This window comes from Cariama cristata, unplaced genomic scaffold, assembly GCF_000690535.1.
Source record: "Cariama cristata isolate BGI_N322 unplaced genomic scaffold, ASM69053v1 scaffold9820, whole genome shotgun sequence".
Classification (NCBI taxonomy): domain Eukaryota; kingdom Metazoa; phylum Chordata; class Aves; order Cariamiformes; family Cariamidae; genus Cariama; species Cariama cristata.
The window spans coordinates 24844-49451 of NW_009594104.1; the positions used below are offsets into that span (position 1 = coordinate 24844).

General features: G+C 39.5%; 1 protein-coding gene across 1 annotated transcript in view; it reads left to right on the forward strand.

Moving 5' to 3' along the window:
• The window catches only part of NEDD4L (neural precursor cell expressed, developmentally down-regulated 4-like, E3 ubiquitin protein ligase), a gene marked incomplete at its 5' end in the record, with an annotated part of 45077 nt that extends 21499 nt beyond the window's left edge, over positions 1-23578 (forward strand). Inside the window, 13 exons of the mRNA XM_009696747.1 lie at positions 79-137; positions 4551-4616; positions 5988-6217; positions 7919-8040; positions 8909-8979; positions 10977-11072; positions 15155-15228; positions 18042-18102; positions 18523-18582; positions 19127-19234; positions 20114-20210; positions 20816-20888; positions 23320-23578. Of these exons, the coding sequence (XP_009695049.1) occupies positions 79-137; positions 4551-4616; positions 5988-6217; positions 7919-8040; positions 8909-8979; positions 10977-11072; positions 15155-15228; positions 18042-18102; positions 18523-18582; positions 19127-19234; positions 20114-20210; positions 20816-20888; positions 23320-23422 (1220 nt within the window). The remainder of the gene's footprint in view (positions 1-78; positions 138-4550; positions 4617-5987; positions 6218-7918; positions 8041-8908; positions 8980-10976; positions 11073-15154; positions 15229-18041; positions 18103-18522; positions 18583-19126; positions 19235-20113; positions 20211-20815; positions 20889-23319) is intronic.
• Between the last annotated feature and the right edge of the window lie 1030 nt (positions 23579-24608).

Below are 24608 nucleotides of genomic sequence, written 5' to 3' on the forward strand. Positions count from 1 at the left end.
TGTAGGGAGAAAAAAATAACATAAATTCACAGTGTGGTAACAGAGAAGTAATGATATAATTTCTTTTGTTATTTACAGATAATAAAATTACTCAGTGGGAAGACCCCAGACTGCAGAACCCGGCAATTACTGGTCCAGTAAGTACTGCTATGGGGTTTTTTTCCATTAAATGCCGTGACTCAACGTACATTTGGTGTAGGCAGGAGGCATTGTCGAGCAGCAGGTCATGCCTGGTCTCCAGATCAGGTCAGAGTCTGCCTGATGAACAGACCAGGGAGCAGGACCTCTGCCTTGCATTGCCTTTTCCTGACGGACATGGGAGGCTCAGGTGCCAGCTTTCGTGAGTCTGCAAGGGCAGGGGGAGCTACCATCATGTGACAACCTGCCAGGGTGCCCCAAAACTGATGCCTTCTCCCCGGCATTCAGGTGGTTTTACCACTCTGTCGACCCTATTTGGTTACACACAGGCTGGAGTGCCCTGGGGACTCTTCCAGCCAGCTGCCACCGGCCCAAAGCAGTAGTGGGCTGATTAGGAATCACTGGAACATTCGGAACTACACTGCTGTGCTCCCTATTCCCAGGTCAAACAATAGGCTCGAATTTGATGGGTTTGGAGGCTTTCCTAGCAGTAACTACCTAGCTAGGGAATTTTTCCAGTGGTACAGTATGATTCCTGTCTTGTAGCCATTATGTGAGAAGTTGGTTTCTGCCTTGGAGAGTCTAGGAAACGATCGGTAGATACGACAGTGAATCGCAGAATATCTCTGTTTCTGCGAGGAGGAAGAGAAAGCTCTTCAGAAGAATAGAGACTCTTGTTTGGCTGGTTTTCATTTTTTATATTGTTGTGTTATTTCTGAATGAAGCTCCATCCATTCGGAAGCTGCATAGCTAAGTAGTCTGAATGGTGGTTCATGCTCCAAAACACACAGAAACCCATCATTTCTCATTTGTTCCATTCTCCGCTTCCTTCAATCCAAAGCTTTCTGCACGAAGTGCAGTGTGATTTCTGAAAAAGATCCATTACTGATGTGATCCCTAGCTGAAAAGTAAAAAATTTAAGATTTCAACATGGGTTTTGTTGTTGTATTTGCTGCTTATTTTGATGATGAAATTCCAGGACGAAAGTAGTAGAGTGGTATCTTTAGCTTACTATTGGCATCCAAAAGATGAATGCATGGAAAAAATCCAATTTTATTTAAATGATATCTAAAATAATGTAAGTGTAAAATATTGTTCAGATTTTTTTCTTTCTTCACACTTGCTGATATTATAAATTACTTAGTATGGAACAAACAATATTAAATCTTTGCATCTTATCTTTTATTCCTCCATTGTGTTAAAATAGTATGGTTCTATATTAAGCTATGTGAAGGGCACCTGTCTGCTCCAAATCATAAGTGAGATCATCTTGGGAATTTCAGACCAAGTTCCCTGTGCTGGATCCTAGATTGTAAGGTTTTAGGGATGTGTATATGAGAAATGTTCATATTTACCCGTTATCTGGGTCGTTAGTGACAACAGAATTTTACTGAGCTGAGACACTGTGCTATTCATTTTTTGGTTTCTGGATAATAAAAAGCTGCTTCCACTCAATATGGGAGAGTTGTGACTATGTGGATTCAGAGTCTAAAAAAGACAAAAATTGGACCTGTCAGTTTTAAGAGACATAAAACTTACTGCAAATAAACCAAGAGATTTCATAATATCTGCCTTAGAAAAAATAAATACTTGCTTTTACTTTAATACCAGATTTTCAAAACATCAAATATCTGGAGTCACTCTTTGACCTTTTTATGCTGGTTTATGCCAGTGTATAGCATTTTATGGTATTCTGAGTGATCAGACTTCCAACCCGAAGAGGTTTCCAGGTGCCAAGAATACCTTTTTATTTGGGGTGAACCCTTAGGATTTTTAAGGGTCTCAGGACACAGCAGATTAATGCCTGCATGGTGTAATTCCAACTGCTCTTGTTTATTAATAAGATTAATAATAATTGCTTGTTTGAACGTAATTGCTTTTGCAGTGATTTACCCATTTATCATGCACTTAATGCTTGAGATGCTACTATGCAGTATGCTATACAAATTCTTAATGTTTATTTTCCCAGAAATGTTAAGCATAAATGAGAAAGACTATCTGGGAAATTTTTGTCAAGATAATAAGGTTCAATCATGTTCCCATTAAGTAAATAAGAGTTATTTGTGTGTTTGTTGTTTGGGTTGGGTTTTTTTTTTTCTTTAAAGAGAAAGCAAGATCAAATCCATTTTACAGCCAATATAAGCTGTAAAAGATTCATCTTAATGCTTTTAATAGTATTTTTGGTGCCATGACAAAAGCAAAGAACTACTTAAATTGCATCTCACGTTGCATTTAAACAATGGAAACATGTTGAAAGATTATTTAATGGCTGTAGTAAAGTCATATTATCATCAGAATAAAATTATTTAGTTTGGGGTTTTATTTTTCATGCCTCATCATCCACAAGAGAAAACTCATATGGTAATATTTCCACCTCCTGCTCTCACCTACATCCAGTCAGGAATCTACTCCAAGACCAGCCCATACCTTCCCTCCCCCAAATCCCAGTCCTCACCCTGAAACTGAACTTGAACCAGAGCTTTGCAATTTGTGATTCAGCCTTCAGGGAACAGAGAATGTAACTTTTGCAGTCCTGTGGAATTCAAAATCATTCTTTGGGTCCCAAGAAATCACACCTCATTTGTTTAGCTAGTTGTTTTACTAGGTCTACTCTTTCATCTTGAAAGAACAGTAGAGCAAAGGAAAGTAAGGGTGTAGTTGGAAAGTACTCCGATCGAGGCCAGGAAGCCTTTTTTTTTTTTTTCTTTTGTTTGTTTTCAAGGCGCTTTCCAAACCCTGTTTAAATTGATGTTGTTGTATGTGGTGTCAGAAAACAGAGAATTAAGGATTCTTAATTCTCAAAAAAATTAGTTGTAAAAAAAACCCATAGAGAATTACAGAATCTTACTTAAATACATAGCAGTTATTTGTAAGAACCAGACCTGTGTCTGTTATCGTATCACTTTTCCAGCCCGTTCCTGTTCGTTGGTTTAATTCACAACTTTGTTTTACGGCCACTTCATCTGAAGGCTGAGTAAGGTAGATTGGGGTATGGGTGGCTCGGACCTGTGCTCCTGCCTGATGGCTGATGCACTTCACTGCTTTTGAGTCCGGTACTACTTGGCACCTTAAAAGCCTTGGCCTTTTTGGACGTTTGCATGCGTTTCCTATCTGGTGCAAAAGCGTCTGATGAAGACAGGTAGGTAGCAGGAAGGAACACTGTCATCTTACTGACTGCTGCGGTGGTCAGCAAGTGGCGAATGGATTAGCATCAAACACGGCAATCTTCTAGCTCAGTGTCAAATGCTTGCTTACCTACACAGTGTGTTAGCAGGAAAGAGCAGCACAGTGTTAAAGGAGAAATGTCTTTCAAAACTGAATGACAGAGCTTGTGAGAACCTTTGTTGGACCTTGATTTGCGCATTCTGGAATCATCCTGAGAAGCCTTTCAGGTATCTGGAAATCCACCTCAATATTTCAGAGGCCTGTGGCCTTTGTTAAGGGCTGTTTACATATGCCAGAAACCAATTTCTAGCTCTGCTGATTAATGTAATTCTATCAACCTTCACTGTGCCTTTTTTTTTTAAAAAAAACTTCTGCAATTGTTCAGTTATGCTGCTGTTACTTAAAAACGTGGCCTAACTCACAGGCAGCTGCATTGAGTACGTATTCAGACAAATATTACACAGTGACTTGTACTTGGTTCAAAAGAATCTTAGTTTATTTATTGAATGCTTCAGATTCTGGATTAAAGACATTGTGAAGGTGTATATTTTCATTCTAAGTAATTTACAAAATAGTTTTGATGATAGTTTATAACTATTAAGAATTAGATTCGTTCACTATGGGCTGAAAAGATAATTTCAAGCCGTGGACATTGGGCTGCCTGGTTAACTCTGTTGTGTAGGTATACGTGGTGTCCTGCACTTTTTGGAGAGCAGTTTGTTCATGTCATAGCTTTACTGGAGCCCCTTAACTTGTTCTTAGCTTCATTTTCAAGATTAATTTTGTGTCCTTTGAGTAGCACCTAGCAGTGCTTAGCACTTTCAGCTGTGCAAATCCGTGTTCTGTGGTAACACTAGTCTTTTTTAAAATTCAGCATCGTATAGCATGTGCGTTATTTCCTAACGAGACACACGGCTGGCAGCAGTACATTTCAGGGGTTTTTTTTGTCTGTGTTAAATTTTTTTTTTTGCTCTTTTCTGTTCCTAAAAGAAAAAAAAAAGATGCAGGTAAGTAGTTGATAAACAGAACAACTGGGTCAAAAGTTTTCATACCTTTAACTTGAATTACACACTGAGAAATGGGAAAATTTTGGCTGCTGTACTTCATGCATGGTGGGTTTTAGATGAACCTGTGGCGTACATATGTAGATGACATGTCTTTAAATTTCTTTTTTGTTTAAATAATGTTGGAATATCAAACGGCTAAATAGCTGGAATAATCTGTATTTATGATTCTCTCTCTGATAGGCAGTTCCATATTCCAGGGAGTTCAAACAGAAATATGACTATTTCCGGAAGAAGTTAAAGAAACCAGTGAGTAGAAGCATGCTGCTTTGTGTTGGAATCAATTACGCTGTGTCTGGGAGAAACAACAGCCTGTCCCAAGCACAGATGCACAATGGTGTTGTATATTGCTAGAACACACTGGCCAATTTTTCTTGATTGTGCTACTCCTAAAGGTGTTAAGTAGGAACCGAAAAAATGAAGAAAAGTTTAAATTTGATGGATTTCGCAACAAAAGCATTTACAAATCTTTAAGACTCTCATTTTGCTATATGAATGCAAAATCAAAGTGATGAGGCAGCAAGGAAGTAGCAGTGATTCGCTATTTCCCACTGCAACTGAGACTAATTGGTATGTTCGTTTGTAAGCCTTTAGGCTGGAAACAGGCTTGAGGATTGGTATTTCTCCTTCATCTTCAACAGTGGGCTTTGAAGGGCAGAGCTGGACAAGCTGGCAGAGCAGAGTCCGCAGTTGTGCTGGATCTGGCACAAGCTTGTGGTGTTCTTGTTCTGTGAAAAAAGTGTTTTCAGTAACATCCTTACTGTAAGAGAGCGCCCAGTGTTAGCTTGCATGTGATACTGGCTCATAATTAACAGCAGGCAGCCTTGGCTACACCAGCTATCATTTGGAGAGGGACTTGCTAATATCTTTACCTGTTTCTTGATAGCTCCTTGAATTTTCTTCTTGAGTTTGACACGTGATTGCACACAATAAGCACTTCAGTTGTCAGGAAAAAGCAAACTTCCAAAGCAGTAGTTTTAAGTCAGTTTTTTCAGGAAAATTATACATGGCTGTAACAGCCAACCACGTTTATCTGTTCATCCAGTCATCTACAAATTCTTAACTTGGTTCTCTTTTGTCTTTTCTGAATTTAGCTCCCTGGGCTAAATCATAATGGGCGTTAGCTCCCTCCTATTTAGGCAGAACTTCTAAAACATTTTGGGAGCCTGATTCTTATTTGTTTGCATCTCTGCAATTCAGTTCTGTTTGTGTGTATGGTACTGCAGGTGTTTTTGTTGTGAAACTGTCCTGGCCTTTACAGACACATAGTAAAGCAGTTGCATAAATGTTGTGCATTTGTTACCATTTTAAGCTAAAATGCCCTCAAAACAGAACATAGTAATATCAGTCGTTTTTTCACTTGTTTGTTTGTTTGTTACTTTTCTTGTTGTTTTCATTGTTTGGTTGAGTATCACAGAAATCTCTGAACTGCTGTACTGGAACTTACCAAGTTCACCATGTGCTATCAACCTGTAGACTTAGAGAGCACTGGAAAACAAAGATAAGGGGAAAGTTTATACATCAGGTGTCTAATCTGTCATTTAGTTGTTACCACTGGTCAGTAATTTGCCTGAAGACTTACTGAGACTAACAAGTATAATATAATCTTCTTCTACCTAGGCTGATATACCGAACAGATTTGAGATGAAACTACACAGAAATAATATTTTTGAGGAGTCCTACAGAAGAATCATGTCTGTGAAGAGACCTGATGTACTAAAAGCCAGGCTCTGGATTGAATTTGAGTCAGAAAAAGGACTTGACTATGGAGGTGTGGCCAGAGAATGGTTTTTTCTCTTGTCCAAGGAGATGTTTAACCCTTATTATGGTCTCTTTGAATATTCAGCAACGTAAGTGTCCGTTAAAATATTTCCATTCATAAGGGATATATGCTAGATTTTGCATGAGAGGCAAAGTTACACTGGAAAGTAGTTAGATCATCCTTCATGGTGCATCAGTATGCTCTCTTACCAGTCAAATCTCTCTGTTCTGTACTATCATTTCTTACTTGCTTTTCAGAGAACCTTTCAATTGTCATTGAAATCTCATAAAACATTTTCATTATTAGGACAATATTCAGTGTTGCCTTGCTTGCAGCAAAACTGCAATTTTGAGGCTAGTAATAGTGAAGGAAGATAGGTCAGACAAAAGAATCTTTTTATGCCCCCCCTGTTACATTGTAAGACACTTGCCGTCCAGAATTACAGTACTCCTTTATAATTAGCTCACAAAACAACTTCTCATCTACATTTCAGCACTTACACAGCAGTGGCCTTACATAAGTTTAAATTTGGTTTTGTCCAATTTTAAAATCTTTGAGCAACCCAGTAGTGTAAATGAGACAGCAAGTTTCTTGCTTAAAGTACATTTGTTTTAAGATGCTGTATGTAATTCCACATTGTGTACTTAGCTACAGTGAGGATGGATGGATTTCTTAATTGCAGGCAGTAGTTTTGGTGTTTTTATGTCAATATCAAGCTCACTCCTTTCTCTAGTAAGTGCTGAATAGATTGTAAAGTAGATGAACAAAGACTGCATAATGAGAGTTTTCTCGCATTTGTGTCTCAAAAGACATTCTGCTGTTGAAGGGAAACACGACTTAAACAACATTGACTAGCACAGAATGCCTGTGTGTTAATAGAGTTCACTGGATAAACATTTGTTTTGAAATATTTCCACTTACGAGATAGAGGTCACCGTAGGTATTTTAAATATAGTGTTATTTCATTTTAGGTTCAGAAATCTAACTATTTATTTTAAGAAATAAGAAAAAAAATCTACTTAAAAACCCTGTATCTTTCTTCACAGATGAAGAATATACTGCAAATTAAAAACACTGCTTTTACACTAATGTCTTATTGTGACACATGCTTTCACATGAGTGTTAGTGCTTTGTTACCAGTTAAAAGATCTTAGTCCTTTGATGGCTTTTTCCAATATCCAGGGGATTAAGCGTATTTCAGAGGTATTCTCTAGTACGTGCAGTTGAAGATGCTAGAATCTCAAGTTGCTAGTATCTATTCTTTATGCTAGGGCAGTTGACCATGGGCCTATACTTAATTCCTCTTCAGTACCTTCAGATATTTCAAGAACTGGAAGCAACTACTGCAAAAGAGAGTCCTAAAAATTTAAAGCCCTGAAATTTGGCTGGGAAGAGTGACTAATCAAGCGCAGGAGAAGGCAGAAGAGATAGCATAGCTGAAATTCTCATTCCACTAAGCTGGTGGCAAAATTTTACTGTTTTCAATGATGCCAGGCTTTTATCACAGTCCTCTTAACTTGCCACAGGGGGAATCCTGTTACTGCACAAGCTGGAGTTTTAATTACCTTTGTCAAGTAATCATTACGGTCGTAACAAGACGGTTTTGGTTAGGTCAGCCTGCCCACAAACTGTCAGCTACTTCTGTTGAGGAACACATGGATAAATTATTACAGTCTTGCAAAAATGAACAGGAAATGGTCTTAAGATCAAGTTATTTATTAACATATCTGAATATCTGGTTATTTAAAGACTTGGTTATTTAGATATTTTTTTTCTTTTCCCAAAAAAGGGACAACTATACACTTCAGATTAATCCTAATTCAGGTCTTTGTAACGAAGATCATCTGTCGTATTTCACATTTATTGGTCGGGTTGCTGGTCTGGCAGTATATCATGGGAAGCTATTGGATGGTGAGTCATTACACTGCATGGCTATGCTACTGTTCCTGGACTTTTATTAAATGATATAAATCACTGCAATAATTCATATGCTTTAGAGTGTAGTCTTTCGGGAGACAAAGTCTGAGAGAAGGTAATGGAACTGGAACCGTTGGAAATTGCATTCCTGATGTGAACAGTGATTCAAAAATTATAGTGTCTTACTCAACAGATACGTTTCATATAAAGTTTTGCTCCTTTCTCCACTTGTGTTAAAACTACCGAATCAGCATTGCTAAATAATCACTATCCGTAAAGGAAAATCACTAAATTTATATTGGCCATTTCCATGCAAACCTGCAGCCAAAGCAGTTGGGTGGGTGTCAATTGCAGCATATTTTGATCTGTGAAATTATTACTGAATGATGTAATGAGAAAATACAATTTCTGCCGAACCTTGAAATCCCACAATAAGCAAGCAAACAAACATTATAAACTGACCAAATTTTATTCAGCAATAGTGCAGCGCATTAGAAGAGGAAGCTCACTGTCCTGTTTTTCTAGCATCTCCTTTGAGAGAAGAATAGCAATTTTAAATGGATTAGCGTACCTTGAGCTCAATTCCCCATCTTTTGTGTCTCTCTACCATTAATGTTATGGTGTTTAATGGCATAAGATAATCAATGGCGTAATTCTTGTAATTGAAAAACTGGACTTTCTGTGCCTAAATAAAAAATGAGCCTGCTGCGTTAACTTGAGCAGTTACAGCACTGTTACTTTCAGCAGGTTTCTTTCTTGCTGGCATGCTAGGAAATCCCATGGCGTATTATCCTTGAGCAGTCGTATCTTTATGTAAGGTGAAAATGCAGAACTGGAGGTAACGCTCTTCTCTCGCTTTTAGGCTTCTTCATCAGACCTTTTTACAAGATGATGCTGGGGAAACCAATAACTCTGAAAGACATGGAGTCAGTGGTAAGGTAACATTTAAACTATATCAGCATTAGCAATTAGGTGGGCTTTTTTTCCCCTGGGGAAATTTGTAAGAGCTAACAATTCCAGTAAACTGCATGGTGGAAAACACCAGGTCATAGTGTTGCAACAGCTTTAGAAAGATATGCACGTACTTTTTTAATAAATCAAATTTTCCCTGCTAGGACACTGGTTTCAGTACCAGGGCAGTAACAGTGGTGAGAAGGACAAGGGAGAAGAGACCTGAACAGGCCAGTAAGGAACACAAGATAAGATGCCTAATTACACCTTCAGATTTCCCACTGGGTCAGCTTTCTCCCTGTCACACAGCGCACCACCACCAAGCCCTACGGCTTTCTTGTCATGCTGCGGCGCAGGAATGGGGGGGATGCAAGGGCTTAGTTCTGACCTGGCAACACGGGAAGTTGCCCACGCTGCTGGAAGGAGAAAGGATTGCCAAATGATAAACTGTTTTCTCCAAAATACACTTAAGGAGTGCAGCACAACTTAGGCCCTTACCTCTGTTTTGGTCCTCTACTTTCACACCTTCGCCAGTAATTGCAATCAAAATCTTTTGTGTTTGGCACTCCCTGGGGGAAAACCGAATTGTTTTACAAGTTGGTAATCTCTAGCTTTGTGTTGTAAAATGAAGGACAACAGCAAATAGGATCCTGTGGATGCCCAGTCTAGATGTGTAGTGTACCAGCGTGGGAACACAGCACATTTCAGATAGTGCAATAGATAAATACAAATGGTTTCCGTTAAGGTAGCAGCATGATACTTGGTTTTGTCTTTTTAACCTTTTGAGGCTGCCCAGTTTTCCCACTGCTAAGGACTTTGCAGAACCTTGGAGCTGTTATTTTTCCCCTTTCTAAAGTCATCTTCTGTTACCCCAGAGCACAGAATAGTTTCTCTGGGTAAGGCGGCTCCAGATTGCCTCCGCAAGGGCAGGAGCGGGTTGTGAGCCTGCCCACTCGCATCCTGCACTTCCCTGAGACTGTCTTCAGCAGCCAGGTCAGTTGGCTCACGAGCCCAGCACAGAGGCAAAATGACAGAAGACGAGAAGGCTTGAGCTCAAGTACAAGCTTAAAACCGAGCTCAGGAGAGGCACATCCAGAAGGATCTTAAAAGGAAGTTCAGGCTCTTGTATTCCTGCAAGTCGCTGGGAAACCTTTTCCTCTAATTCTTAGCTCTGCAATAGCTGTCCTTGGTCTTGTCAAAAGTATACTCGGTATAAGAATAAAACGCAGTTTATTCTCTTTGATGTTTTAGAGTTTACAGATTTTCAGTTACTGATGTAAATGCTGGTTCAACTGCTTAATCTCTCCTCTAGCACCCAGTATCTCATAGTTACCAAATTTTGGCAGGTCATTCTTCTCTTGAAGCATACATGAGTAAATAATGTTTTATCTTTATTTTGAAATTAATTTTTTTGGCTCTCTTGCTTGGAAATATGTCATGATAGCTCCACATACTTCACCCTCCCCCTTTTTTTTTTCCTCAGGTCAGTCTTTAATTATGAACCTGAGACATGATGAAGATACAGCCCTTTTAGGAAATTAGAGGGGTCTTTTATTCAGCAAACTTCAAGACTTTTTGTAATAACAATGCAGTCAGTTATTGTATAATATATTACCAATGCAATGAAATGGTAGAGAAATTGTGTTGAAAAGAATGTACAGTTTTATCAAGAAGACATTTTCTAACCAACCATTTCACACCGCTATATACATATTTACCTAATAGATATGTAGAGTCAATTTATTTTGTTGTATAATAATGCAATTACAAGTCAATTAAGAAACGTTAACATGAATCTAAAAATGTAGCATCTAAGAAAAAGGCCCTGCTTTACAGTAGCTGTGCGAATAATGAGTTCTCATCTTTGCAGTCCCTTTGGAGTTGTAGCTTTAGATGTTTTTATTTGCTCAATGTAAAGTTAAACTATACGTTTTCAATGTTCACTTTTTCAAACTTTGTTTAATTGCAATCTACTGTAGGATAGCGAATACTACAACTCCTTGAAATGGATCCTGGAAAATGATCCTACAGAGTTGGATCTCATGTTTTGCATAGATGAGGAAAACTTTGGACAGGTATGTAAAGGTTATCCCAAAAGTCCGTATTTCCATCTTATTATTGGTTATTGCCAAAAAGTCATTAAATAGTGCGCAGCATCTCACGGTTGTGAACTTGCTCAGGACTGTTGGATGTTAATGATCAGTATGGGCAGACTATGAATATTAACCTCGCTTTCTTCCTGAACGGTCTAAGGCTGGGGGGGCCAAAGAAGGAAATGATGTTGTTGTCAGTGAGCAATACGACATCTTTGTGAAAAGCAGTACTGGAAGCCGAGTAAAGTACATGCAGTGAGGAGTAATAAAGGTGTTACACCGTCCATCTTCAAAAATGGTCTCAGCCTGGGACTGTTTGGGATTTTATAGGTTGAGGATGTTCTCAAAGACAAAGTAAGCGGTAGAATTATAATTAGTGAAGTGCTTTCTTTATGGTGTCTTTTATATAATGCAGGCAGATGATACAGCAAAAGGAAGCATGCCTATTTTCAAAACATTATCTACAATCTGGGATAACTTTCTCCATTACAAATGAAAAATGGCAGATACATTTTTAACAACTGAGCTGAAGTCATAACTCATTTTATCAGTAGAAGCTGTGACAACAGCTTATGCTACAGTTTGTCTTGGATTTGCAGTTGGCCTTTACAGAGAATCATAGAATCATAGAATCGTTATGGTTGGAAGAGACCTCAAAGATCATCACATCCAACCGTATACCCGATGCCACCATGCCCGCTAAACCCACTAAACCATGTCCCTAAGCACCACATCTAAACGTTTTTTGAACACCTCCAGGGATGGTGACTCCACCACCTCCCTGGGCAGCCCGTTCCAATGCCTAACGACTCTTACAGTGAAGAAGTTCTTCCTAATATCCAGCCTGAACCTCCCCTGGCACAACTTGAGACCGTTTCCTCTCGTTGTATCGCTAGTTACCAGGGAGAAGAGACCAACCCCTGCCTCACTACCCCCTCCTTTCAGGCCGTTGTAGAGAGCGATCAGGTCTCCCCTCAGCCTCCTCTTCTCCAGACTAAACACCCCCAGCTCCCTCAGCCGCTCCTCGTAAGGCTTGTTCTCCAGGCCCTTCACCAGCTTTGTTGCTCTATTAAAATCTCTATTAAAAAAAACTTCAGAGAGCTGTACCAGCTTCTGGATGGAAATAACTTGGGTGCAGATAAATGACTTGTACATAAGTATATGTGTTAAATTTAATTTGAGGACTTAAAGGCAAATAAATCATGAGTTTATTTACATGAGCTTGTAACTTACTTGCCTATCATTACTGGGGTGTTTTTTATTTATTTGCAAGCTGTGGAGCTGAACCATTTTGTAATGCACGCGCACATGTAGTGACTAAAACATACTGGTTTTGTACCATATTGGCACTTACCAATACCAACCTATGTCTCTTAAATAGGCTTTTATGGCCTTTTTTTAGTGTCTTCACTTCATTTATCTCTTAGACCTAGATGCCTTGGCTCCAAGTCCCCCTGGTATTGTGGACCACGGTGCCTTTTTTAAAAGCCGACTTCAAAACATACACGCACAATGTACTGTCAAGGACATTCTCATCCACTTCTCAGTGCTAACTGCTTTTTTCCTGAAGGAACGTAAGGTTATCGGTTACGTGGAAAATTAAAACCACAGGATGAAGAGTTTTTGAAATACGCTGGGTTGTTTGTTGGTAATTTTCATTATATTGTGTTCTGTAACAATTTAGCTTCAAATTCTTCATAGCTTTTCACTGCAAGCTTTCACTTCTCCTGGCAGAAGTTTATTCCCTGACTCAAAGCATAAATCAACATACTTTGAGATACTTTCTGCTCTTCTATGAACTCTTCTAGTACCTCAAATAGCTAAGTCTGGCATTGCCAGCAAGATTGATTTTTGTTTCATTTACAATAGATGCATCTGATTCCAGAAGAAAATAATACTGTTTCCATCATACTGCTGGTGAGATGCAAAATTGGCATGACAAATTTTACCGAAGCAAAGCCCGAACAAAGACAGGATATGCTATAGTGGGGAGGAACTTACCTAGCTAGAGACTGAAACAGCTTACCAATTACAAATGCACGTAGGATGCTTTCCAGCAATTCAGAAGTTATGGCAGATATTGACTACGTTGTTTTTCTCTGCACATACCACTGGCCATTGGCAGTGCGCTGGGGACTACCAGAAGTCAAGGGACCCTGCCTCACTCCTGGCACTTCTTTTGCCTCAGCTGCTGCTGAACTACGGAAACTTCGTAAAAGTGCCCTTGGGAACCTGAGTAGGAGATGATACTGCTTCCACAAGGACATTGTGTATTGCATTGCTAGAAGCTTCTATCTTTATTTATACTTCATTTATCACCAAAACCTCTTCTGGTGTTAGAAAGAAACAAGAAAATTCTATCAGATCTTATCTTGTTATTACCATTCCTTACTTAATAACCAAAGATAAGGTTTCCATAGTTCTCACAAGTCAGTAAGAAACAGACAGTAGGTATTTTCGACATGTAAAGGATGGAGAGCGGTCTTCGAAAAGCAGAGAAAGAAAAGGTCTCTATTTCTCCTAAGTTCTTAATGGCTCTGGAATACTGTTTCTCATTTCTTTAAAAACAGTCTGTCTTCTGGGGGGCAGGAAGAAGCAAGCACTCAGAAGCGTTCTGTTTGTGCCATCATGCCTGGGATCTTCATCACTTTGTCCTGTTTAAATGTGACAGTGTAGTAAACCTTTCCCTTATTAGTTCTGGACTGTCTTCTCTGGTCTTTATGGAACGAATAAACTAGTGTTTCAGGGGGTGTAGGTTCCCTATTCGTTACTTTTCCTTAATAGTATAGATGTGGTACTTCAAGACGTTTAGTAGGCATGGTGGCATCAGGTATACGGTTGGACTTGATGATCTTTGAGGTCTCTTCCAACCATAATGATTCTATGATAGTAATCTTCTCCCCACCCCCCCTACAGTAACAGGTATATTTATTGAAATAGACTTCTTGTGCTGGTTTTCTCCTTGTGGAAGCATTCAGTGTTAATCCAGTGCTGAGAAGAACTTTCCAGGCTCCTCCTCTCACAGCTCCATGTATTAGCTAATGAATTTACTGTCTTACTGTTACTCAACCGCAACATCCGATTTAATTGTTAAAGATTAGTACTAGCTTTTAAAAAGGGCTTGTTTGAATGCGGGTGCAGAGAGTCACGTCTTGGTTGCTTCCACTGGAACCATGCTCTCGAAGTGATGGAACATGTTGCCTGGAACAGAGTAACGACTTCCAAGCAACAAAATCCTTGACTTCCCTTCTCTCCTGCCCAAACGACAAGCACTCCCAAGCACTCGTGCTTGACAAGAAATTAACCTGGCCTTGTGCCCACGCTGTAAGTAAACACCAGGAGAAGCAGTCAGAAAGGTGCTGCTTCGTAGCTGCAGCTCTGGAGGGTACCGTTTGGCAGCAATTTGGTGTGGGCACCAGCTGGTAAAAGCTGCCAACTTTTAGCTTTCATGGTACCTGCCCCGCATTCATGCTGGGAATTCCTATGGATAAATGACTTTCTTCAGAAATGAATACACTACTGGGACTTGCTGTCGTTTCTTGTGAACTGTAAGGAGTTTGGGTTTTTTCAGTCTTGTGCTCCATGGTGGCACCATCCTTAGGAAATCTGTATTTAACCATTTCTGTAATCTGTTTTTCTACTTTACTGTTTTGGCCCTTTTATGAAACAGTTTCTCTGTGGATTTTAAGTTGTTGGGTTTTTTCCCCCCAAGCATTTTGAAAAATTGGGAGGCATTTTTCTACCCTTATTAAAATGGAACATGTGTTTTCTTTACCCAAACGAGCCTGCTGTTCAGGACTAAAAGCTCACTTTGGAATGGTTTGCTCGCTTGCTAATGCATATGATCAAGAATTCAGTCTTAGAAGTGGTCATATAATAATTAGTTCCTAATGATGCCATCTTTAAATGGATAATGTTTTGAGGTCTCATTAGGTATTATAGCATAATGATTTTCTGATACTACTTGTAAAATGCTGCTCGAGGAGAGTGGATTTTGTGAGAAATGTGTCCTGAAATAATGTCATGTTGTGTTTTGTTTTTTGTTTTTTTCTTTTGAAACACAGACATATCAAGTCGACCTGAAGCCAAACGGGTCAGAAATCATGGTAACAAATGAAAACAAAAGGGAATACATTGAGTATGTATACGAGAAATGTATCCTGAAATAATTTTGGTTTATTTTTGTTTTTTTCTTTTGAAACACAGACATATCAAGTCGACCTGAAGCCAAACGGGTCAGAAATCATGGTAACAAATGAAAACAAAAGGGAATACATTGAGTATGTATACATTTATGGAATTTATCCTGAGTGTAAGAAAGCACAGTTGTACTTGTCTTAGGATTTACCCTACTGCACCTACTGTAGTTTGCACTACACTAGAGCATCAAAGATACTTTTAAAAGAAAATCTTACTGTTAACATTGTTGATACCTAATCCTTAGAAAGCTGGAATTTTAGCCTCTTCTGTTCTATGAATTACAGTAATCAGGGGAGTCTGTGATGTAATAGGACACGCTTTTCTTGATGGGTAGGCATGGCGAACGTTCGGGAAGAGACAGGATAGCTCTGAGCGACAGACACCTGCATCTGAATTCTTCAGTGAAAAGAAATGGCACCTCTCGAATGCCATGCTTACCATGTTAACGTCGACATAGCCATTTTGCCCCACTTCACGCCTGCTTCTGCCTGTTGCCCAAGTGCCATGGGTAACTAGCTCTGCTTTCTAGAGCTCCAGCGCAGCGATGAATTGCCACCCCAGGAGTTACTGTTTCTCCCGATGAACTGCTGAGTTGCAGAATACAAATAAGTGCAGAGCTGAACACTAAACTGGATCTAGAAAAAAGAACCAAAATAGGGTGTCTCTATAATTTATCAAGTTCATATTTGCTTGCCATTGTGGTCTTCATCCAAGGAAGAACTCAGGAACCCTGTAAATGTTTAAGCGTTCCTCGAAGAGGAGAACTTTGTATTTGTTTGTTAAGCACATTTGTGATGTTGTGTTACAGTGATTTGGCTGTAATGGTGGAACAGTAAGAAATTTCTGGTTTCATGTTTCTTTTTTTTTCCTTACTTTGTGTGGAATATATTTGCCCTGTCAGCTCTAATTTTTCAAGTACATCTTTTTTTCAGTTTTCAGATGCAAAATATTAGACAGCGTAAACTTTTTTCGTCTCCATCATAGTGCAGAAACAAAAAGCTCTTAGAGAATGTGTGGGTCAAAATTCAGAACTGAGTTAGGTTTACATCTAGGTGATGCTTTCATGGCTAGTCACAGCATTTTTTATAACTTTAGTGTCAATACTTGTGTGCTTTCATCTGTATGCTCTCATTTGGAAATGATTAATCCAACTTCAAATTTTCCAAATATTTTTCCTCAGAATTCCATTATGATAGAACTATTCTAGTTGTATTTTAAAACAAACAAAAAAACCCCACCAACAAACCCTACCAAACTGCAGGTGTAGTCACAAATTTAACTTTTTTTTTCCTCTGTGTCTTAACATCCAAATGATGCATTCTTGTGCATATGTAGTGCTTATGGGATATCATGTAGATAATGAAGAATCATCGTCTAGTAGAATATCTGGTGTTTTGTTTGCATTATTTTATTAGCTAATATTTATTGCAGCAAAGAAGGAAAAATAGCTACAACTGACTAAATAGCTGCTACTTAAAAATCAACTGTATTTCTTTAAGCATTGTGAGAAAATCACACTAGGAATTTTCTACTAACTATCAAATGAACAGTATCTGGTGCTGTAATGCCTTCTTTGAAAAGTCCGTTTACATAACATTGGCCAGTGTAAGAACAAAACCAGAGTAAATTGAATTAACTGCTTGGTTTTCCTGAAATCCCCACATAGGAAACATGCTTCTCCAAAGTCTGGCTCAAAGCGCCCAAGTTGAAACGAGCCAGAAGGTGCTCTCCAGCCTGGCCAGCGTCGCGTTACCCTTCTCTGCTGCTTACACAGACCAGAGCCACGGTTTCAGTACCAGTGTTGCTACCAAAAATTGGCCGAATCTTGAATTGTGTTTAATTTTAAGCTTCCTCAGTTTTTGTGCCTAGCAGAATGTAAAATTATAATAAATTCAACTATACTTGCTGGCATTCTTAGTTGGTGCCTCTTCAAAGGTGAGAAAGCATTATAATTGCTACATTCATGCAAATTAGGGAAGAACCATCCTTCAAACTTGGATTTCTAAAGTGTTCTTCTGGAACCTGTGAGGTATTTATGCTGCAGGTGGTTAGCATTGCAGTACAAGCCTTCTCCTTTGAGACTGCAGGTTTTAGTCATCTCTCTCTTTCTTTCTTTCTTTCTAGGCAGGCTGTTAGATCTAATTACATCTGTCCTCAAATTATGTAGACTTTGTTGGGAATTGTTAATTACTGAGAGCTCTGGAAGAATAGAATGTTTAGTCATGTAGGGACCCAATACTAACAGTAAATACGTCAGCCCGAGTCTGGATTACAGCCTCATTGAGAAAGCAGGCAAGGCTAGTACAGACTTTGTAGGCTTTTGAAGGCACAGGCGAGCCTTTGTGCCTTGTTCGTCCTGGGGTTAATCTCCATAGGAACAGAAAGGTTAACACCGGACAGCGTGACAGTGTTACATTAAAAAATTCTTGGAGATTTAGAAATGTCATAGCTGTAAAACTTGGAAGCATATATGTGGAGTTTGTGTTGCATGCTAAAGTGAAAATACTTGTACTATAACTTGTTTGTAGTCACTGGGTTTTTTTCAAGAATTTGATCAGTCACATGTGATAAATTTGAACAATTACTAAAAAGCTGGTGCATTTCCTTAACACCAGAGTGGCTGGGAGATGGCTGAAGTTGTAAATGAGAAACTGAAGCTATTAGGGTTGCTAAAATCTCTAAACACTTCGTTTGCAGCCTTCTAATGAATTTGTTTGTGTTTTTGTTTATCTATCATCTAATCTACTACAGCCTGGTCATCCAGTGGAGGTTTGTAAACAGAGTTCAAAAACAGATGAATGCTTTTTTGGAGGTAAGGTTCTTTAACTGCCTCTTCTTACCCCCCCAAACGAAATTTTTTTTTTTTTTTTTTTTTAATGCAGACTTCTCACACATCAGTGTCTGTGTGAAGGCAGTGGGGAGCTTTGCATAACCGCACAAGTTCTGGAAGGCTTATGTTTTGTGATTTTACAGTTTTATTGTGTATAAGAATATATAATCTTTCCCTTATGAGAATAACGTCATTCTCTTTCAAGCTTAAATTGTTTGAGCTTGAAATAATCCAGTGATTAATTTTTTTAAATTAGGGACTTCAGCAACTGTGTATTCCATTCTCAAAGCCCTTCTTTGTCCTCTGTCGTTGACTTGGGTTCCCTGAAGCCAAAGATCCTGTTAGATAAAAACTTAATTTTACATGGTATGAGAATTTTATCTTCGCTTTGCTTTCTTCTAGGGCTTCACAGAACTTCTTCCTATTGATCTGATTAAAATTTTTGATGAAAATGAACTAGAGGTGAGTTTGTTTAATTGACATCCAGAGACAACAGCTCAGTAATGCTCGTCACAAAAAGACGTGTTATGTTCTAGGCTCATCATTCGTCGCTTATTGATCGTAAGTGAACGTGCAGACAAAGATGCTTTGCTTGTAGTGGGAAACAAGATTTTTCTCCCTAATTAATCTGTTGATGACATAAAAGCACAAAAAATTGTAATTGTGAGGTGGTTGAGTATGTGGATGTAAAAGCATGTCAGTGTCGTACTGAATTAGTGCCAGTATGCCTATACTGGTCATATTGTGAGGTAAATACCATAGAAGATGCTGTCACACGAAGCATACCTACGTCATAGTGTACAGTGTTTCTCCAGTAAGATGAAATAGAATTGTCCTGAAGAGAAGCTCCAGCTCTCCTTTATCTTTGCATTTGTATTTACAGCACTTAGCTGTTTTGAAGGTCAGACAACAGAGGGAAAGTGTAGCCTTGTTTTTCAGATAAAGTGTGCAGGATAACACGAGATCATCTTCAGTTAACACTGTAACAATGTACTTCCGATTGCAGTTGCTGATGTGTGGCCTTGGCGATGTTGATGTTAATGACTGGAGACAACATACCATTTACAAAAACGGTTACTGCCCAAATCATCCCGTTATCCAGTGGTTCTGGAAGGTAAGACTGGTTTAACACATTTGGCTTCCCTTGACTGTTCCTAGAAGTGAAAGTATTGTTTTGCAGAGTCCATTATGAAATCTTTTTTCCTCGTGAAAAGTGCTGAAGAATACACCTGTCTATGCTGGGAACGACAGCTGTGGTACTCATTAGAGACCATACTAGAAACAGACAGACCCAAGATAGGGAGTCGGATCTTTGGTTCTATCTAATCTAAAGCGTCTTGCAGTCGTTGTGAAGTAAAGTGCTTATATGAAAACTGTGAGTCCCCAGACAAACTACTAAAATACTTTCTCCTGTAATAGCTCTAGATTTTTCAAAGGGGTGTCTGTTTTTCTTAAAAATACAGGAATCTTACAGCTTCGTGTATGTACTTCAAACTTTGTTTCTGGGTTTCTTACATCATTTTCATGCCCGTGGGTGGTATACACGAAGACTGTGTACTGGTATGAATGTGAAAGGCTTGATGCTGAGGTCCTGCTGCAGTGCCACCCTGCTCTGATCGTCCGTGAACCTTTGTGGTCTCTCCCTGACCCCCAAGGCTTTTCTGCCACCTCCATTTCCCTGCTCTCCCCCTTGGGTGTATTTGCAGTGGCAACCCACCCGCTGTGCTGCGTGGGTGCAGGCAGGCGCAGGTTACTGATGACTGCTCGTGCCGAAAGGCCGGCCGCCTCCAGCGACGGCTCCTTGCTGTGGTACAGCCACAGCTGGAAGAGGATGCTCCTTATTTAAACAGAGACAACCTGGTCTGTGACCTGTATCACATCCTGCAGAGTTACCTGTCTGTTACAGTCTAACGCAAATAGGTAATTTACTTAGGTTTTGTTCTGGTTTTTAACAATGACACCTACAGCAGTGACTGTGTATGTTTGTCAACAGGCTGTTCTACTGATGGATGCTGAAAAACGGATTCGGTTACTGCAGTTTGTTACTGGGACGTCACGCGTGCCTATGAATGGATTTGCTGAACTTTACGGTGAGCTTTCTTTCAGCTGCCCGCAGATCACACTCACCGCTAGAATGGCTGTACGGACCACTTCTGAACGTCAGCGAGAAAACCTGGGCACCACTGCAATGTAGTCATAGCCAACCTTCGACCCTCACATAAGAATTCTCCTCTGGATACCAGGAGCACTGGAGAATTTGGGGGGGCACATTGAGAAGGAGTAAAGTTTTGTATGCCGTGGGCGTTACGCAGACGCTCTCTTCGCTCCAACAGGGAAAATGTCAGCTGTCAGCAGGAGCGATATTCATGTCATATAAAGAAGAGGAGAACACGTGTTTAACCAAGCACTTCAGTTTTGAAATGTTAATGTCTGAGCTTACTTCTTTTGCATTACATATACTCTACGCGAAAGGTAGTTAGATAAACTTAACAAGCTAACAGGGCTTGGACATGAATAACCACATTCCTATTTGCTTTAATGTAGTTGTAATTAAGAGAGTTTGTAGGCTAGGTTTTTCAACCAGTACAAAATACCTTGTACAATTTACATAAATGTTTAATCTTAAAAATAATATTTAAGTAGTCTCTGAAGTGTCCAGCAATTTCTATTTCATGTGATTTTCCTTTTCAACCAGGTTCAAATGGTCCTCAGCTGTTTACAATAGAGCAATGGGGAAGTCCTGATAAACTGCCCAGAGCTCACACATGGTAAGTCATAAAAGCATACAATTATATAGCTTTTCTGTGGTATTATCCTGCCAAGAAAGGGGGAAACTGATGACTGTGCATGTCACTAACATATTTTAGCTCTGGATCATACATCCCATTTTTACAAAAAAAATGTGGGCATGTATGCAGGTCTGTACTTAAAAGGCAAAGAACAGTTGGTGATTACCTGCTGGCACACAGCTGCAGAATGCAACGTGCAAAATTCCAGGAGGCAGCAGGGCTCCGCTTCGGCACCCGGCTGTTGCTGCTTTACCCTTTCTGAACAAGGCTGGCTTTGCCTTCCCATGGAGGTGCCCAAGGCTGCGTTAACAGAGTAGGTGTAGGTGTTCTGCAATAAATGCAGGAGAATGAATCCGAAATAAACTCTTTCCATCATAGCCTTTCTGGTACAGACCTTTTAAGGCTATTTGGTTGTATTCCAAGTAACCCTTTCAACTCAGGACTTACAGTAACTGCTTGCGTATTAGAATGTGTGTTAGAGAGAAGAGAGCGCTTTTCCCCACTTCCATTTTGTACAACATTTGAAGAAATTGCTGCCCATATATACCAAATGTTAACTGTCATATTTGAAGCCATATAGGAGCTTGCAGATTGCTTTAAGCACTGGCCAGTTAAATGGAAGTAATTTGAATCCCTTCTGCGAGACGAGTTCTCCCTGTATCAAATACCTAAGAATCCGTTCATGCAAGGTACTTGCCACACGATCCAAATGGGAGCACGTGAAGCACATCACAAAGTGTACTGTACGCCAAAATGTTGTGTGGAATCTGGGAGTAGGATCCTCAGCGCCTGCTGGGGAAGGTCCCAAGATCCTGCACATTGTCACCACATCTGTCTCCCTGGCTGAGCATCCTGTTCAGGTTGCACTCCATTCCACCACAACCACCTAATGGTTTCCCACTGCCTTTCACATTAGGAAGGCTTTATGACCCACCCCCCCCAATTTCCTGGGAAGCAGAGAAGCAGCCATTACCGGTAAGGACACGTAGTCACAGCACAGTCCCGTGAGGCATCAACGATGCTGCAGAGTAGTGACGAGGGCAGGATGGGAGCAGCTATCCCTTTTGTGGCTCCTGTCCAAACAGCAGTTGGGAAAAACAGCAGGAGGAATTGCACCTTATCCTTTAGTTATTTTTCTATGAATGTTAAAACATAGGCTCTGCTCTTCTCTGTTTGGTCAGTCTGAAGGCTTTGAAAAAATACAGGATAGGCAATAAACTGTCCAAGGGAGAGACCATTTGTTAAACAGGGCACACTGGAAAGAAAAACAGTGCCTCGCCTTGTAAGGCTAATACTGTGCATTGTGTCACGTCTTCCTCCTTCCTTCTGGAAAAGTAAGAAGTAGAAGGATATCCAGGAGTTGGAAGAGCAAGGCTGCCACTTGTACAAGTAGGGGTTGCTGCTTTTGTTTATTTCCCCTTGGTGCTGTGATTCTACTTTGGCTATCACTGCCCTCAGCTGTACCACACTGCAGGCGGCTTTTACTCTCGCCATCATTTTCCGTTTCTCATTTTCCCTTTCTCATTTTCCATGATTTTATTTTGCCTTGTCCTGGTAAGTGGGTATAATGAACTACAGAAAGTCCAGTGTAACAAAACATAGCCACAGAAAGCCATGCTACATAAAGGCCATAAATGTGAGGTCATAAACTGACTTAAATTATATAAATTAGGATTGAATTATTTTCAAATTCTATAAACATTTTTGTTGGAAGTACTCAATACAAATCTTGGTCTTGCTCTACTGCATACATTTTTAGAGTAACTTGAATTGTGCTGTATAAGAAAACTAATTTTTAGAACATTAGGACAGAATGGTAATTTTCTATAGAAAGAATCATTCTATAGAATAAAGTAATATTAAAAAAATAAAAACACACACACAAAACCCCAAAGACATTCCAAAATTCAGCCCATCCTCTTTACATCTCAATTATCTGTTAGATTTTACAGGATCTTTTCAAGATCTTCTTTTGGATGTTTTTTATTCTTCCAGAGGGTAGAGAGTCTATCCTATGAATTTAGAAGATCTTTGCTGAGTCTTAGGGAACCAGCCTTTTGACAAAGATGGAATGTTTTCAATCAACTAAATACGGTGTGGGGGTTCTGTTGGCTTTTTTCCTTTCCCAGGTGGTTTTTAACAGATGCCCACTGTCAGCTCTGAAAAGCAAGGCAGCACACAGTTACTGCTGAAAACTGTCTGTGGTCCAGGCAGGGCTGGCTTCGGACTCTACCTGCGGGGAACACAAGCGTTAGCTGGGTTTGCAGAGGACACGGTGGAGATCCCCCTCAGCTGAGCAATAAGATATTCTCTCTGAAGGCCCCCAAGCCATTTAACCTTTGCTATACTTTTCAAATCGTGTGTACTTCTCAGTGGATTATTAAATGATTCTTTTCCTTCTAAATTCCAGCTTTAATCGCCTAGACTTACCTCTTTATGAATCTTTTGAAGATTTGCGAGAGAAGCTCCTGATGGCAGTTGAAAATGCTCAAGGCTTTGAAGGAGTGGATTAAAACGCTGACCTTCTTTTCCCCCTTCAAGCAAGTTCTGCTTGCACTTTCGCATTTGCCTAACGGACTCCGAGTGACTGCGGCAGAACAGTTGCACGGCCTTGGTTCACGGAGCAAACCCGTCGACAGCGCAATTGCCTGAATCCGGACATCTGAACTGTAATCTGTGGGTGGCTTTTCCGACATTCCCGCAGCAGATTACCAACCGCTTCACGTGAACTCTGATCACATTTCAAAAATTAACTCTATTTATGTTGTGCCTCTGTAGGCAAAGCCCTTAATAAATATTTTACATAATTTCTAATGACAATGAATGGAATTAATCATTTTACAGGTATAGTATTACAACTCATGTTTACTTTTTAATTGATTTAGACATTTTCAGATTTTATTTCATTACAATTAAATATCATATACTTGGAAAAAATTAGCATTTTTCTTAATTTCGTACCAGACTTTATGCCAGTGTCATTTTTTCGAAGCACATTTTGAGCCTTGTGTTCCTAAACCGTGAAGAAAGTAGGAGAAAGCCTACTTGGAAATTTTCTCTATGTGGGCTATATGTTGAGAGCAACTCTTTTCATTGAGCACATAAGTATTTTTCTGTATCCAGAAGTATGGACTGGATGTTGCATTTTTTGGTATAAATATTAGAATAGTTACAAGTCAAGGGAGAATCATAACATAGCATGCCAAATCTCATGTTCAGTAAAGAAATTGCCTCATCATTGGTAATATTTACATGTACTATAAAGCATTTTGGGGTAGGGTTGGCATTCATCACTTTAGGAAAATATGCTAAACCCTGTTATTATCTTTGTATAGCGATTCTTTTATTATCCTTTCCTCTTTACTGTTTGCAATGGAGGCATTTTGAATGAAACCTGGCACTATGTGATTTGGCACTATGGAAAACAGATCTGGTTTGTCTCCTATTTGTATGCATTTGCTAATGGTATCTAAATAACAACGGGGTTTTTGTTTCTAACTGCACCAACTCTAAAGGCACTTTATGTAACACATGGAAGTCATATCTGTTTTTTATCATAAGCATTAATGTGATTATATTCCTTCTCACTGCACACGTCTTTCTGGTGCAATATCTATCAATTGTGAATTTGGCTGCTGCTGATGTATAAAAGAAGAAAAAAACCCACCCAGATGTAGAGCTGAGCCTGCAGACATGTTC